Source organism: Helicoverpa armigera, chromosome 12 (genome assembly GCF_030705265.1).
Source record: "Helicoverpa armigera isolate CAAS_96S chromosome 12, ASM3070526v1, whole genome shotgun sequence".
In the NCBI taxonomy this organism is placed as follows: Eukaryota; Metazoa; Arthropoda; class Insecta; order Lepidoptera; family Noctuidae; genus Helicoverpa; species Helicoverpa armigera.
In genome coordinates, this window is record NC_087131.1 from 2,114,492 (window position 1) to 2,131,134 (window position 16,643).

The 16,643-nt window shown below is 37.4% G+C and overlaps 1 protein-coding gene and 1 long non-coding RNA gene across 2 annotated transcripts in view; both read left to right on the top strand.

Moving 5' to 3' along the window:
- The window catches only part of LOC110378008 (V-type proton ATPase 116 kDa subunit a 1), a 42,089-nt gene extending 25,576 nt beyond the window's left edge, over positions 1-16,513 (top strand). Inside the window, exons 5-14 of the mRNA XM_049838580.2 lie at positions 1,073-1,249; positions 1,621-1,833; positions 2,122-2,272; positions 2,596-2,969; positions 3,163-3,272; positions 3,363-3,490; positions 10,638-10,855; positions 11,156-11,327; positions 11,724-11,892; positions 13,206-16,513. Of these exons, the coding sequence (XP_049694537.2) occupies positions 1,073-1,249; positions 1,621-1,833; positions 2,122-2,272; positions 2,596-2,969; positions 3,163-3,272; positions 3,363-3,490; positions 10,638-10,855; positions 11,156-11,327; positions 11,724-11,892; positions 13,206-13,338 (1,845 nt within the window). The 3' untranslated portion in view covers positions 13,339-16,513. The remainder of the gene's footprint in view (positions 1-1,072; positions 1,250-1,620; positions 1,834-2,121; positions 2,273-2,595; positions 2,970-3,162; positions 3,273-3,362; positions 3,491-10,637; positions 10,856-11,155; positions 11,328-11,723; positions 11,893-13,205) is intronic.
- On the top strand, positions 4,326-10,151 carry LOC110376205 (uncharacterized). Its single transcript, XR_007511180.2, has 3 exons — positions 4,326-4,827; positions 5,412-5,538; positions 6,255-10,151. It is a non-coding gene; the product is annotated as an uncharacterized LOC110376205 (long non-coding RNA).
- Positions 16,514-16,643: the final 130 nt, after the last annotated feature.

A 16,643-nucleotide genomic window follows, 5' to 3' on the forward strand; every position in this document is an offset into this window, starting at 1 on the left:
GAAAATACCACGAAAAAATAAGCTTAAAGTAAATTGCAGTGGTCCTAAGGGAGCTTTTACTAAGGGCTCCTTCCCTAAAAAGGGTGAAAATTATTGTTCGAACACACGCAAGCTAAAGGGTTTTACTTGATGATAGTCAAAAGGTCACATGAGTTTAGTCAAGGACAATATGATATTAGTTTTTGTAAGAACCCCTAGTAAAGAACTGCTCTCTTGTTTGCCATTTATAGTAGTTGATTTTGTGGCTAACTTCAACTTATTACTACAAGGGAACTACTGCCCAAACCTAAAACCTGGAAATACAAAATTGAGATTTTTCTTCTTCTTTGCAATCTTGAAGATACACCCGTAGTTCCTGAGATTATTAGTGTAGATCATAAAGAAGACAAATGTTTTACATGTCATCATCATCCTCCGAGCCTTTTTCCCAACTATTTTAGGGTCGGCAACCAATAGCCCAATTGAAAAGGATAAAAAATAACATGAAAATGGAGCCAAAACTGTATCACCATTACTAGTTGATGAATTTTAATATAGATAAATGTTCCGCCAATTACTACTTCCGTATGTTAATAAAGCCATTTCACAGCTTGTTAACATTTCACAAGTTAAATATTTAAAACATTCGCTTGTAGCGGAAGCTATTAATATTAATGTGAATAATAAATTCTTCACTGACAACGTTATTACAGAACAAGATAGTTCTCATAATCTCTGCATTTTTTCATTTGAAAATATTATTAGTTTACATGACTTTGACTTACGGCTGCCTACTGAAACGCCACTCTATTTAGAAGACACTCACACTTACGTAAAATACTGCGACTGAGGTCTTTTAAATGCCATTCCACAAGAGCCTAAAAGTCTGACGACCAGTCGCAACAAAAAAGGATACCAGGGACCTTAGACTACTTGGTTAAGGGGGTCAGATAAGCACTCGTTCCGTATAAAACACTGATACTGATACGGAAGCCGACCACAGCATAGTTAGAAATAGGCTAGGCAGATGTCGAAATTATTCTTGTGTGATTTTTTAATCACTGAGTCCCTTAAAAAAACTCCATCATTCCAGGGTCACGAACTACAGAAGACAGTGTTCGTGGTATTCTTCCACGGCGAGCAGATCAAGCTCCGCGTGAAGAAGGTCTGCCATGGATTCAAGGCTACTCTCTACCCTTGTCCTGCTACATATAAGGATCAGTTGGACATGCTTGCTGGAGTTGGCACCAGGATCAAGGATTTGGAAATGGTATGTGTTGTTTAGAAGTAATTTAGCTGTATAATGTTTATTGGATTTTAATGGTGCTACCTTATGTAATCTTCCTTTGTGCTCTCTTATATACCTACCCTCCCTATGTACTTTCTTATGTACTTACTCTCCCTATGTACTCCCTTATGTGCCTACTCTCCCTATATATTCTTTTTTACATTTCTTTACATACTTCCTTCTGTACTTCCTTACATACTAACCCATGTACATCTTTTATGTACTCCTACATGTACCCGCCCCACAAAGATTAAATAAAACATTACGATTTAAAGTTATAAGCATGTCGTGATGAAGTTACTGAAGGCGTGTTGGCAGGGGATTATAACTAACCTAACAAACCAATCTTCCAGGTGCTAGAACAAACAGAGAACCACCGTCGCCTAGTGCTGACAAACATCGCGCGAGACATCAGCACCTGGATGGTGGCCGTCCGTAAGGAGAAGGCAATCTACCACACACTGAACATGTTCAGTATGGATATTGTGAAGAAATGTCTGATTGCCGAGTGTTGGGTGCCGCGGAGAGATCTGACTGTGGTGCAGAAGGCGCTAGAGAATGGCGTGGTAAGTTTAAAAATCTGGTATACCTGTCCTATAGTTATGAATTCTCATTGTGCCGACCTTATGCTGTAGTGGTCTATCATGGCATCACTGAATCCAGACTTTGTTAACCCGTTCGTGGATTTAATAATAACTTCTAATTGCGTAAAAATTATCACTGTTGATGATAGTACCAAAGTGGTAGATAAGGTGAAATTGTGGCAACATGGCCCCACTTATTAGTCCCCTCTTTGATAGATTGAAAATAAGACCTACAGTAAGAAAAATAAAATAACCTCGTTTACCTTTCAGAAAGCTAGTGGCAGTCCGATCCCATCGATCCTACACTATGTACCAACACACGAGACGCCTCCGACTTTCAATAGGACGAACAAGTTCACCAGGGGTTTCCAGAACCTGATTGATTCCTATGGAATTGCCAGCTACAGAGAAGTCAATCCAGGTAATTATGGATAACTAACGGTGGATTGAAATGCTAATGTTAAAACGATAACCAAACCATAACATAATATTTATAACCAGCCGTTAACTGGCCACCTATTGGTGAAATTTGTGATTAAACAATTCAATACGATTATCGTTAAAGACTCATGGTGCAGCCAACCGTTAGTATTATCAATTTTACTTTCGAATATTGTTACTACCAGTACCTAGAATTTTAAAGGTGGGTTTAGGTCTTCGCACAACACCTATTATAGTGATTTCGATTGACAATTGCATTCTTAATGAAGTCTACTAAATTAACGCGCACATTTCTCGTTTCAGCATTATACACGATCATAACATTCCCGTTCTTATTCGCCGTAATGTTCGGGGACGTCGGCCATGGGATCATCATGACAGCCTTCGCCGCCATCCTAGTCATTTACGAAAAGAAATTCTCCAAAGTCCAGACAGATAACGAAATATGGAACATATTCTTTGGCGGACGATATATCATTCTTCTCATGGGAATATTCTCTATATACACTGGGCTTATATACAATGACATGTTTTCGAAATCGCTGAATATATTTGGAACCAGTTGGCGGAATGTCTATGAAGATGGGGTTCTACAGAATCATACTATGTTAGAATTGGATCCAAAGACGGCTTATACACAAACGCCTTATCCGTTTGGGTTGGACCCTGCTTGGCAGGTGAGAACTTGTAGAAATTGTATTTAGGGGTTCTGTAACATTATCTATAGAAATCACGTTTGTTATATGGGAGCCTCCAAAATTATTTATTTTCATTTTTCAATGGCTGAGTCCAGGACCTAGGCAGACCACTAATTACAAGGAAAATTGTGTTTAAAATAATAGTATTTAAATATGTTTTTTTCTTTTCCAGTTCGCATCAAACAACATAATATTCCTAAACTCGTTCAAGATGAAACTATCGATCATATTCGGCGTGATCCATATGGCGTTTGGTGTAACTATGAGTGTGGTAAACTTCAAGTAATTACTGTATTCATAGAAACTAGAATGTTTTGTATGTTTCCAATCAGTGGTGATGGTGATGTAAATGATGATGTTTTTATTCCACAGTTTCTTCAAGAAGCAAGAGATGATATTTCTGCAGTACATACCGCAGATTTTGTTTTTGCTGCTGCTGTTTTGGTACCTGTGTTTGCTGATGTTTATGAAGTGGATCATGTACTCGGCTGTGGCCGAAGGTACGTAATGTCTGAAAGTTTAAATTGTACCTACAAAAATATTTAGTATTAAAAGTACAAAGCAATTTTTTGAATAACATGTGTCTAATAAAGATTGTCGAGACTTAGAGTTGCACCTGGCAACACACTTTGCTATTCAAGGAAAGATACTGATGTCCAAAAATCACTTCTGCAGTTTGTGACAGTGTTCATGACATATAAAACCTCATTGGAGGATGTATTTTATTTTTATTTTTTCTTAATTGTCAAGAACAAAAGAAATGACGATCTCTCTGTTCAAATTTTTTCCTGTGAGCACGTTTATATAATTTCTTCTACAATAAAAGTTATTTATACCTATTTACTACTTGGAAAGCCTTTTTCTTTTATGTTCCCTATGGCCACACCAGCAAGCTATCGAAGAAGCTAATTATTAATTTTGTGGGGAACATAAAAATTGGTCCTTCGAGAAAAAGTTATCCTTCGAGCTTTCGAGAACCTGATCTATCGAGCCTTCGAAAAAGTGATTCTACGAGTCTTCGAGAAGCTGGTCCATCGAATATAAGGAAATATTGGTCCTTCGATTGTCTTCGACTTACATAGAAGGGAATTATTCCTTCAAATTAAATATATGTAAGAAGATAATAATTCTTATTGAAGTGGAGAATTTTGATGCTTCGTATTACAAGGTAATCCCTTTATGAAAAAGTGGTTAGAAAGAAGAAAGCCACAGGAGGATTCAGAGTCATCCATCAATAATTGTGCGTAAGGGTGTTTCCGTGCTATTACGGGAGCAGTTTCGCTGCGTGCATCGCGCGTATCCAAACGTGCAAACGAGGTAAGGCGCTGCCAACCCAAGAAAACGAAACGCAACCAATGAGCGCGCGAAGAGCGACCGAACAATGAACATTTGCCGTGAGTTTCCGGCCAAATATCGAACATCGAGTGAATGAATTGACTGTCGGCGTTCATCATTTTTTTTCGCGTCGCCATTTTTTTTTACACGTTTCTGTTTATTTTGTTAGTTTTGTTAGTTGCATATTATTTATAACAGTGTACTTAACGTTAAGGTGTTGCTTACATTTGTTGCATCTGGGTTTTGGCTTGCATCTTAGGATATAGCAACATGGCTCTTAGTGACGAGCTGGCTCAATTAAAGCTCCGTAGGGGCTATGTAAAGGGTGCAATAACTCGTGAAGAAAGTTTTTGTAACAGCGAAGAAATTGTGATCGCGTCTAGTGAGTTGCTCACAGAGCGGCGCAGTCGCTTGGCGAAAAACTTTGCCTCTTACGAGGACCTTAACAAGAGTATTTTGTGCATAAATCCAAAGGACGATGAAGACCCTTTTGTGTATGAAAGTAAGTACTTCACCTGCATATCCAAAATTGATCGTCAGCTCAATGCTTGTCGTAAATCGGGGCAGCCCGAGGTGGAGCCTCCTAGGCAAAATGCAAATAATTTCAGGAAGCTCCCACAAATTACAATAAAAGAATTTAGTGGTGCCAATATTTTAGATTATCTACCTTTTATTAATATGTTTAAGGCAGTCATTGATTCTGACACAAGCTTGAGTCTGTGCCAAAAATTATATTATTTGAGATCATTTTTAACTGGGGAAGCCTTAAGCTTAATTCAAAATTTGCCTTTGACTGAACTAAATTATTCAGAAGCATTAAAGTTGTTAGAAAACCGCTATAACAATGAGCCAATGATCATTAACCATCACATTAATACTTTGATTGCTTTGCCTAAATGCACTGCTGCTGATCTTAGATCTTTAGTAGCAAGTGCTAATGTGCATTTAACTGCACTAAAAAGTTTAAACATGCCAGTTGAAGCTTGGGGTCCAATAATGGTCAATATTTTGCTCCGGAAAGTGGATTCTGAGACAAACAGTGAGTTTCACTTAAGACGGGATAAAAAGGTTGTGTTTTCTATGCAGGAATTCATAGATTTTTTGGAGTCCAGAGCGTTGGCCAGGGAGAATGCAATGGAAACAATGCCTGTGAGTACTCCCAGTGGTGTGAAGCCTGGCAAGCCTGCATGTAATACAGTAGCAGCAGTCTCATGTAAGTATTGCAATACTAATCATAGATTATACATGTGTGCCAAATTTAAACTTGCTGCTGATAATGACAAGGGTCAATTTGTTAAAAAACATAAATTATGCATTGTTTGTTTGAATGCGCATGGTGGTAAATGCAAGTTGCGTTTGAAATGCTCTATCTGTCAGCAACGGCACAATACGCTTCTGCATGGTGTAGAAATGGCTAAGAAGGAGGCGAGCAATGTTGCCACTGCCAGTTCTACTGCCGCAGTGCCCTGTGCTGATGTTGGAAGGTCTGACAGTGCAGTAGCTATGTCAAGTACCTCGCCTGTGAAGGATGTGCTGCTACCTACTGCTATAGTTCGTATTATCACCAAAAATGGTACATTTATCCATGCACGCGCTTTGCTGGACACGGGTAGCCAGGTATCTTTTATTACAGAAAAGCTTGCTGATCAAATTGATTCCAAGATTACACCGGCAAATCAGCTCATTACAGGTATTCTACAAGGCACTAGTAATATGCACCAGAGGGCAAATTTTGATATTTATGCTGCTAATAGCAACTTTAAATTAGCCTTAAACTGTTATATAGCTAAGAATATAACTTGTGAACTGCCACAACAAAGTTTTTATAATGTTGGGTTTAATATTCCTTCGCATGTCTATTTGGCAGATAAAAACTTTAATAAAACTGGTGAAATTTCTTTGTTATTAGGGTGTGATGTATTTTTCCAGGTGCTTCAGAGGGAATCACTGCCTCTAACGCCGCAAGGTCCCTACCTGGTTAATACCAGCCTAGGTTATATTGTAGCAGGCAGCCTACCGGTATCTGTTGGAAACATCCATTCTTCAAATTTGTGTATAACAGTTCAAGGTACCCCCCATAATATTTCTCATAATTCTCATAATGATCAACTTGATAGTATTGAACATACTATATCAAATTTTTGGAAATGTGAAAAAGTACCTGAAATTTATAAGGAAGGTTTTACTGAGCATCAACTAGCTGAGGAATGTTTTCAAAACTCTGTCAAACTTGTTGATGGAAAGTTTTGTGTAGATTTACCTTTAAAACTTAATTTAAATGATATCCAGATGGGTAACTCATTTAATCAGGCATTGCATCGTTTTCATAATTTAGAAAGGCGTTTCGCTAAAGATGATAAGTTATTTCAGCAGTATAAGAAGTTCATTCATGTTTATCTTGAGCAAGGCCATGCCATGTACTTTGATATATCTAACTATGATCCTAGGGCAGGTAATGTGTATTTCTTACCTCACCACCCAGTCATTAATTTAAATAGTAAAACTACTCCGGTTCGAGCTGTCTTTGACGCGAGCATGAAAACCAATAATGGTATTTGTCTAAATGACATGATGCTTAATGGGCCTGTTGTGCAAAATGATTTATTTGACATTTTGACACTATTTAGGAGTTTTAAATATGTCTTACTGTGTGATATAAAGGCTATGTATAGGGGTATATTAGTGAGTAAAGACCATTGCTGCTTGCAAAATATTCTTTGGCGAGATTCTGTTGATCAAAGTGTGCAATGTCTTCAGCTACAAACTGTCACATATGGTTTAAAGAGTTCTGCATTTTTAGCAACTAGGTGTTTGATTGAACTTGCTGAACGGTACCAAGAAAAATATCCATTAGCATCTTTTGTGTTGAAATATTCTACATATGTCGATGATGTTTTATGTGGTTCCAACGATATTTTAGAGCTTGTTGAGATAAAAAGGCAACTTATTGAGCTTTTGAACTTAGCTAGTTTTTCATTACACAAGTGGTGTTCAAATAACACTGAAATATTAGATGACATTCCTATTGAACTTCATCAATTAAATAAAGAGGATTTTGATAAAACAAATACTTTTGTGAAAACTTTAGGCTTGTCATATGATGTGACTTCTGATACTTTAAATATGAAGTGTCCAAGCGCTGAAATACAAAAACCTTCTACTAAGAGACAAATGTTAAGTTTTATTAGCAAATTTTTTGATCCTTTGGGTTTGGTAGGTCCTATTTTGGTGCAAGCTAAATACTTAATGCAACAAGTCTGGTTTGAAAAGTTAAAGTGGGATGATGTTCTCCCTGATGATTTAAATAAAAAATTTCTTCAATTTGTTGAAGGTTTGATGAATATGTCTTGTATATCTGTTCCTAGAAATATCAATGTATATCCACATAAAAGGCTAGAGTTAGTTGGTTATGCTGATGCATCGAATATTGCACATGGGTGTTGCCTTTATTTGAGAGTAGTCAGAGATGATAACACTGTAAATGTTAACCTTTTGTGTTCCAAGTCTCGTATTAATCCTAAGGATAAAACATTAACTATTCCTAGACTTGAGCTCAATAGTGCTTTGTTGTTAGCCAAGTTGGCAAGAAAAGTGCATGCTACTTTAGCATTAAAATATAATTATATTCCTATTTACTTATATTTAGATTCAAAGATTGTTTTATCATGGCTTAAGATTGAGTCTGTAAAGCTAACTGCTTATGTTGCTAATAGAATGGAAAAAATCAAGCAGTTATCAAAAGATGTACACTGGGACTATGTCAGCACCAACGAGAATCCTGCTGATTGCTTATCTCGCGGTCTTAAACCAGATCAGTTAATCGAAAACTCATTGTGGTTTCATGGTCCACAGTACTTGCAAAACAGTGAATATGTTCATGATAATTCTCAGATAAATACTGATGTTTCTGATACTTCTGAGCTCAATTTAATTCCTTCAACATGTAATACTTTAGTTAAATGTAAGGAAAATAATTTATTTTACAGTTTTATAGAAAAGTATTCTAATTTAAATAAAATGACTAGAATAATGGCTTATGTCAAACGTTTTGTATTTAATTGTAACAAACAGAATATTAAGAAAAGGCAGGGACATTTAACTCCTGAGGAGGTGGCTCTTGCTTTGCATGACTTGATTAAAATTGATCAAAGCTCACATTTTGAAAATGAGTTGAAATGTTTAAAGTCAAAAGTTGATCTAAGTTCTTACTTAAGTAGTTTAAATCCTTTTGTTGATGGCTACGGCTTATTAAGAGTAGGTGGTCGCTTGCAAAATGCAAACCTCTCATTTCAGCAAAAGCATCCTATTATTTTGCCCAAAAAGTCAACTTTGACCAAACTTATCATTCTTAATGAACACATTCGCCTTAAGCATGCTGAGCAGAAGCTAATTCTTAGCAGTTTAGGCGAGCAATATTGGCTAATCAATGCTAATAGAGAAGTAAAATCTGTGTTGCACAAGTGTGTATTATGTTTCAGATTTAAGGCTAAAGCTTCCACTCAACTTATGGGTTCATTACCACTTGATAGAGTAAATATTACACGTCCTTTTCAAATTGTAGGCACTGATTATGCAGGTCCTTTCAATGTTAAACAAACTAGAGTAAGAAATCCTGTTATAACCAAGGCTTATGTTGTTATTTTCATATGTTTTATTACTAAAGCAATTCACATAGAATTGGCGTCAGACATGACAACTAATACTTTCTTAGCTTGTTTAAAAAGGTTTATAAGCCGTAGAAATAAGCCTACAAAAATATATTGTGATAATGCTAGTTATTATAGAGGTGCTGATAATGCACTCAAAGATTTGCATAAGCTACTGAATTCCACAGATCATCAAAACAAAGTGTTTGATTATGGTTGTTCAGAGAGAATACAGTTTCAATTTATTCCTTCATATTCCCCTGTATTTGGTGGCCTGTGGGAGGCAGGAGTAAAAAGTATAAAATATCATATGAAACGTGTAATTACTCAGAGTGTACTTACATATGAAGAGCTGTATACAGTGTTAGTGCACATAGAAAGTATTTTAAATTCTAGACCATTAACTCCCATGTCAAGAGATTGTGATGACATGTCTTACCTGACACCTGCACATTTCCTTACTGGCTCACCATTGACTTCATATCCAGAGCTTAATTTGACTGATGTAAATGTAGGAAGGCTTAGTTTTTGGAAACAATGTTCTCAAATGCAACAGCATTTTTGGAATCAATGGCATAAACAATATTTAGTTATGTTGCAGAGTCGACCTAAATGGAAAACTCAACTACCTAATTTAGAAATAGGCAATATGGTATTGTTTAAGTCTGATAATGTATCTCCATTGAACTGGCCTGTAGGTAGAATTGTAAAGGTCATTCCAGGAAAAGATGATTTAGTTCGTGCAGTGGAGGTAAAAACTAGCAAAGGTCACATTGTAAGAACAAGTGTTATGAAAGTGTGTCCATTACCTATTGATTATAATTAATGTATCTACCCTTTATTTTTAAAGCAAGAATTGCTCTTGGGTTTAGTTTATCTTTAATTTCTTTACTAATCCATTTGGGTAATTATTTTAAATGTTTTAATTTAATTGTCATACTGGCAATGATGAGGTTAGCTTGTGGCTGAGGCCCCAGCATGTTCATGACATATAAAACCTCATTGGAGGATGTATTTTATTTTTATTTTTTCTTAATTGTCAAGAACAAAAGAAATGACGATCTCTCTGTTCAAATTTTTTCCTGTGAGCACGTTTATATAATTTCTTCTACAATAAAAGTTATTTATACCTATTTACTACTTGGAAAGCCTTTTTCTTTTATGTTCCCTATGGCCACACCAGCAAGCTATCGAAGAAGCTAATTATTAATTTTGTGGGGAACAGACAGAAGCCTATTCTTATACCATCTAATATATGCCATAGTGATGATGATGATGATGTCCTCCTAGCCGATTATCGGCTACGGCGGCTGTTCTCATGTAAGGAGATCAGCCAATTGCGCAGGACATATTATAGTGCACAAGCATTTGCGCAGACACAGGTGCACTCCCTATTCCTTCACTCTCATAACCCGATGGGACGGCAAATCCGACACGACCGGAGAGAGATCAGGCGCAGGACCGACATTTACGTGCTCTCCGATGCACGGGTGTATCAATCACCAACTTCCAGGCTCCGGGCTGCTTTGTGAAAGTCTTCTAAAACCCACAAAGCGATTTCGGCCCGACTCGGGAATCGAACCCGAGACCTCGTGCTCAGCAGCCGCACTTGCAACCACTAGACCAACGAGGAGTACTGCTAAAGTATATACTGTTTTCATTTCAGACCCAGCATCAGGCACGTCTTGCGCTCCATCAGTGCTGATCATCTTCATCAACATGATGCTGCTAAAGAGCTCTGAAGACAAGCCTCCCTGTCGTGCAATGATGTACGACGGTCAGGATCAAGTGCAGAAGACCTTCCTAGCTATAGGATTCTTGTGTATACCAGTCATGTTGTTTGGGAAGCCGGTGTATAAGATGATTATGGCTAAGAAACGGAAGGTAAAGAATTAAATACGTATAGTAAAGATATCAAGCATGGCTAAGATCCTAATTTGTATGATTATCCTTACTAAAAAAACCTTTTTGTGCTTTTGGTTTTGGCATTGGCCTAACCTCACTTAATCCATCCGTAGTTTGATTATCGCAAATTCAATTTTTATCTTGTGAGTCTTCAGTCCACTTGGTTCGGTCTTCAGTGACCTGCATCTATCCTTTCCGGCGTAAATCATAATCAATACTTAACATTAGCACGGAGTCATAAAGCTATTCCTAATTCACCTATTTTATTTTAATTTCCAGCAATACCAACAAGGCGTGGAGACAGGCGAGGAAGTAGAGAAGGAAGGACACGACGGTGGCATGGCGGAGGAGCTGATCACGCAGTGCATCCACACCATCGAGTATGTGCTCGGCGCGGTGTCGCATACAGCGTCGTATCTACGTCTGTGGGCGTTGTCGCTGGCTCATGCGCGTGAGTTTATCTGTGTTTATGAAATTAGGGTACTTGATTTAACCAGAATTTTTGATTATAAAAAGGGGCACGCAATCGCTTAGAGATTACATTCGGAATTGAAAGAAGTGGAGCGTTATTTTGCTGGCATAACCACAAGGATTATGTAGTTCGGAGTAGTCTTAATAGTCGTATTGTGAGCTTTTTATCGAAAATCCGAGTCGAAAATATACATAGTTACCAATCCCATGTTTCTAGTTCGCGGTCTAACTCTAATCATTAAAAAGTAGGTAACCTTCAACCTCTCCCATCTTAACTCAAGAAATGAAGTTTATCTCTATCTTCGAAGCTATAGCAAATCCTAAGATGCTTTCTTCAAAGCGTTACCAGTTTTACCATCTCCCCTTTCTCCCACAGAGCTATCAGCAGTCCTCTGGCAGCGAGTCCTGATCATGGGTATGGGATACCCGGGCGTGAACTCGCTGAAGTTGTACGTGATATTCGCGGTGTGGGCGTTCTTCACGCTCGCCATACTCGTGCTCATGGAGGGCCTGTCTGCCTTCCTACATACGCTGCGGTTGCATTGGTGGGTATTTTGAACCTTATGTAATTTTAAGGTCTTAAATGGCATGTAGACCACGAAGAAAACTGTTCATGTCAGCTTTGACTTGATTTTACGATTTCAAAGATAACAAATTACTTGTTTCATAGTCATGATCATCTATTTACGGCATCGTTCAGACCAAACGTATTGTCGGCCGCTGACTGTGAGCGCGCGTTACGCAGTTTATTGCTTTTCCATATATATTGAAATTGTCGTTCACACCGAACCGACTATACGCTGTTACGTCGTCTGTTGTAGCTCACTCTCTCCATCATCATCCTCATCATCCTCCGAGCCTTTTCCCAATCATGTTGGGGTCGGCTTCCAGTCTAACCGGATTCAGCTGAGTACCAGTGCTTTACAAGAAGCGACTGCCTATCTGACCTCCTCAACCCAGTTACCCAGGCAACCCGATACCCCTTGGTTAGACTGGTGTCAGACTTACTGGCTTCTGACTCTCCGTGGCCGATTATTTTACTACGCGACTATGCACGGCGGACGCGGATTGGCTACGCGGACGCAGTTGCCGAATAGCGCCGCTCCGCCGCGTACGCACCGCCGCGCCTCGGCTTTTATATAAACTTAAACGTATTAAAGATAGTAACTCATCGTATGTTTTATTGTCATACGAAAATATTTCTTGAACTTATTTGGATAAAGTCTATATTCCTTAAATTTGAAGAGATGTGTAGATATATCTACGATGAAGAGATGTTTGAAGAGATGTGTAGATATATCTACACATCTCTTCAAATTTAAGGGATGTACCCACAATCTCTTCTTTTTATTATTTTCGTCTTCCTCTAGAGCTTCGCAAATGGCAACTATCTGAATGCGCATCATTTAATTGAAATATCAGTAAAACGTCTGATTTGAAAAAAATAAATTACGCCAGTTTTATCGTTTATAAAATACTACGAGCAACTTCAAATACTGAGCCCTTTTATGTGTAGAATAGCCGCTCAGCGTACGCATCTAGTGTGAACCTGCAAGAGCCTATTCTTTTGTTCACACATGTAGCGCATCGTACGCTATAGCCTATTGTCGGCTTGGTGAGTACGCGTACTGCAGATTGAGTCGACGTTCACACTGGGGCAGACAGTGAGTATACTCACAGTCAGCGGCGGACAATACGTTTGGTGTGAACAATGCCTACCACTATCAATTTCTCAGACTTTAAATATAATACCCGTTGCTTTTCATAGAATGTTCAAAAATTTCAGTTATATGTTTATCAATAAATAAATGCCAGTTAAAAGTTCAGAATAACCAATACGATCTATCTTAAATTCCAGGGTGGAATTCATGAGCAAATTCTACGAAGGTCAAGGGTATGCCTTCGCGCCGTTCTGCTTCACTGACATCTTAGAAAATGAGGACGATGAGCGCAAAGCAGCTGCCGAGACCAATGGCGGTCCACCGGAGTGACCTCAAGACTAATTAGGATAAGTAGCCCATGGAGAACAAAATGACTAGCGGAGATGCCATAACGGAAAATGTCCTAATAGCGCGCAAAATGCAAGTGTGCGAAAGTATGAGGTAGTTACTGTCTCCTTCTGTAATACCAAAAATCGTTGACAGATATCTTAAAGAATTCTGGTCGGATTCTTTCCTCGTTAGTTCACTCGTAACTGATCGTTTTGGTCTGGCCCGCCGTACTTTGACCTAGAAGAAGGCGCCTGACCTGCCTGCATTATGGCATCTCCGCTCATCTTTCCTCACTCCGTGAAGTAGCCACTCATACCACCTGAGAAGGTGTTCGGCTATGCTGGTGATGTTGGAAGCTAGGTGTACTGTCAGTCGCGATGTGTTATAATTCCCTTTGTGGTTTTGGTGTAAAATTGGTTGGGGTTTTTTTGGTGTTTGATGATTTAGGGTTGGACCACATCTGGCAATGAAAAATGGCATGCCAAATGGCAGTTCTAAGCGACAGAAAGAGAAAGAGCGACGGAAAAAGGCGATTCCGTGCTGCCAGATGTGGTCCAACCCTTATGAAGTCTAAAAGTTGCTTGATGTTAAAGAATGTGTTTTGTGTTTAACAGAGGAGTCAAATATAATTGTACAAGTGCCTTAAAGACACTAGTAAGCCATAAAACTAGTTGCCTCCAAAGAGATAATTAAAATTCTAGCATATATTTTGCGAAATAAGATTTTTTGTGAAAGGGATACGCGACTGGCATACAACAGCTTTCAACATTAAAATTAGCTCTCGGATATTATCATTTACGTACAAAACAAAATTTTAGATAACTTAGAAACTTAGTCTTTCTGAATTTGTTGCTAGATTTTTCAGAATTGTAAGTAGTGTAGGTGAAATTTTATAATACTGACAGACAGGAATGAGAACACCCTATATTTTGAGACAAAATTATCAACAACATTTTATTGACAGTGAATTATTCTATTAAAGTAATGAATTATATTGAATTTATAAGAATGATTCTGATATCTACTAAATTGTCTCTAAATACAGGATGTGAACAGTTGAATGGTTCTAGCAATTCCGAAATAAACTATTTTCGGAGTCTTTTAGTACAAATTCGGAATAAAAGACATCAATATTTGAGTCATGTGACGTGTGACATGAACGAAGAGATATGATAGTATTCACTTATGTTATAAATCACAATACAATATTCTTTAAATATTTAAACTTTAGGCTAAGCGAATGATATATTTTTATTTGTTTAAGTAAGTTTATTGGACCGTTTGATGCGCACTTGCTCTGTGAAAATGCCGAATTTTACTATGGTTAATATTTTAGTTTGAATCACAGGAAACAGTTATCGGCCTACCCCATTATTTAAATGAGAATCATAACTGAGCTGCAGAACTTTCAATAAATAAGGATGGGGGCAAAGCTATTCAACTTAACGATAGAACGTTGATGGACGACAAAACATACATCGGTACTTTTTCTGACAATGACATCTATACAAAAATGTCTGCCGAATAAACTGAAGTAAGTGTAAAGATGAGCTCAATATCTATTCTTTGTCACAAAATCCAAAGAAACTCATTGCGATAATTAACTAAGAAAGAAATACAGACACAGCCGGTAATTAGTTCAAGGTAAAAAGATCATCGTACATTCGAAAATAGACGAGTGAATTAGAGCACGGAGCGAGCGCGTACGAACGACAATTTATATCTTATTTTTAGCCAAAGATACGTTTTCTTTAAATTATATTATAGCATGTTTGTTGAGCGATCGTTTCTCGTGTAAATATTACTATAGTGCCTTCAAAACGAGCGAACTATTAAGTATTCACTCTTTAAATATTATAAGGAATGTTCCATCTTTGTAATTTTTAGTAAATCGCATGGATAGTGATAATTAATATAATTTTGTAGAAGAGATGTGTTCACTAGTGTCACTGGTTCGATTACAACAAACGAATGAAATAAATCGATGTCAACAGTCGACTAGTCGGTACATCTCTAATTAGTCACTTCGCTAAAGATTCGGACAAAAACCTGAGTGCTTAGTGCGAGTTTTCGTGAATTTTTTTACGGACTCACATGAGAGCGCGTATACTAAGATTTGTATGGAACAAAAACAGCTCCACCTAGTGTCAAAAATTGGAACCTGTTTTTGTTCCATACAAACAGTGTTGCCAACAGTTGTAGAAGCTTACCACCAGAGTCAACTTTTAAAACCACCAGAAAACCACTAACAAAAATTTATCCCACACTTAAAATCACCAAATTCACCACTAAAAAAATATTGTTTATATTTTATTGTAACCTAAAACAATTTAATCATCCAAAGATGTAACTCGGCAACGATAGAAAATTAAAACAGACAAAGCATTACATCTGTTTAGCAATTCATCCGACCCGATCCGAATCCTTCACAAATTATAATCGGCGTAGTAGTTTCACAAATTGTTTAGTTACGCATTTGACCAATGAATAAGTACTTAATATAATTATATAGTAGTCGTTCACCTTTTTGTTTTGTAGATGCTTTTTTGACATTCCGTGAGACTTCAAATCTCCATAGTAACTCCTTAAAGCTGTACCACAAAACTTACATTTCGCTACTTGACCCGCAGTACTTTCAACATTTCGCCACTAAATAGGGGACTTAAACCACCAGTATTAGTGGAAAATCCACTAAGTTGGCAACACTGCATACAAATCTTAGTATACGCGCTCACATGTGAGTCCGTAAAAAAATTCACGAAAACTCGCACTAAGCACTCAGATCTTATTTTGATGGTATTTTAAATAATTTTAGACACCTGGCTTTTGTTAAAAGTCGGGATGTTCAATGTGAAACAAAGATATTTATTTTAATAATCATAATATTATAGTTGGATATTATATTTTTTCTTGTTAGTTATTTTTTATTATTTTGTTACTAACCTAACGGACCAATTCGTGGCCTTAACATATTATGAGACATATCAATTTATGAGTGAAATCAAACTCTACTGTATGAAACTTTGTATAAGAGCTTTATTAAAATCCTTTATCTACACGTTAACCAACGGCACGGTACGGCTACATTTTACACTGAAATATTTACGCAGACAAACAGATAAATTTATAACTACACTATAATACGCCATTCCTCAATAAACAGATTTTGACCATTCTTGTTGTTTTATTACAAACGAACACCCATTTTTATAAATATCGAACTAAGTGAATAGCAAAAGTAAAGCCGTGTAATATCGTCGAGATAAAATCAAGTTATCATGATTTGCCAAAAGCCGATAGTCAAA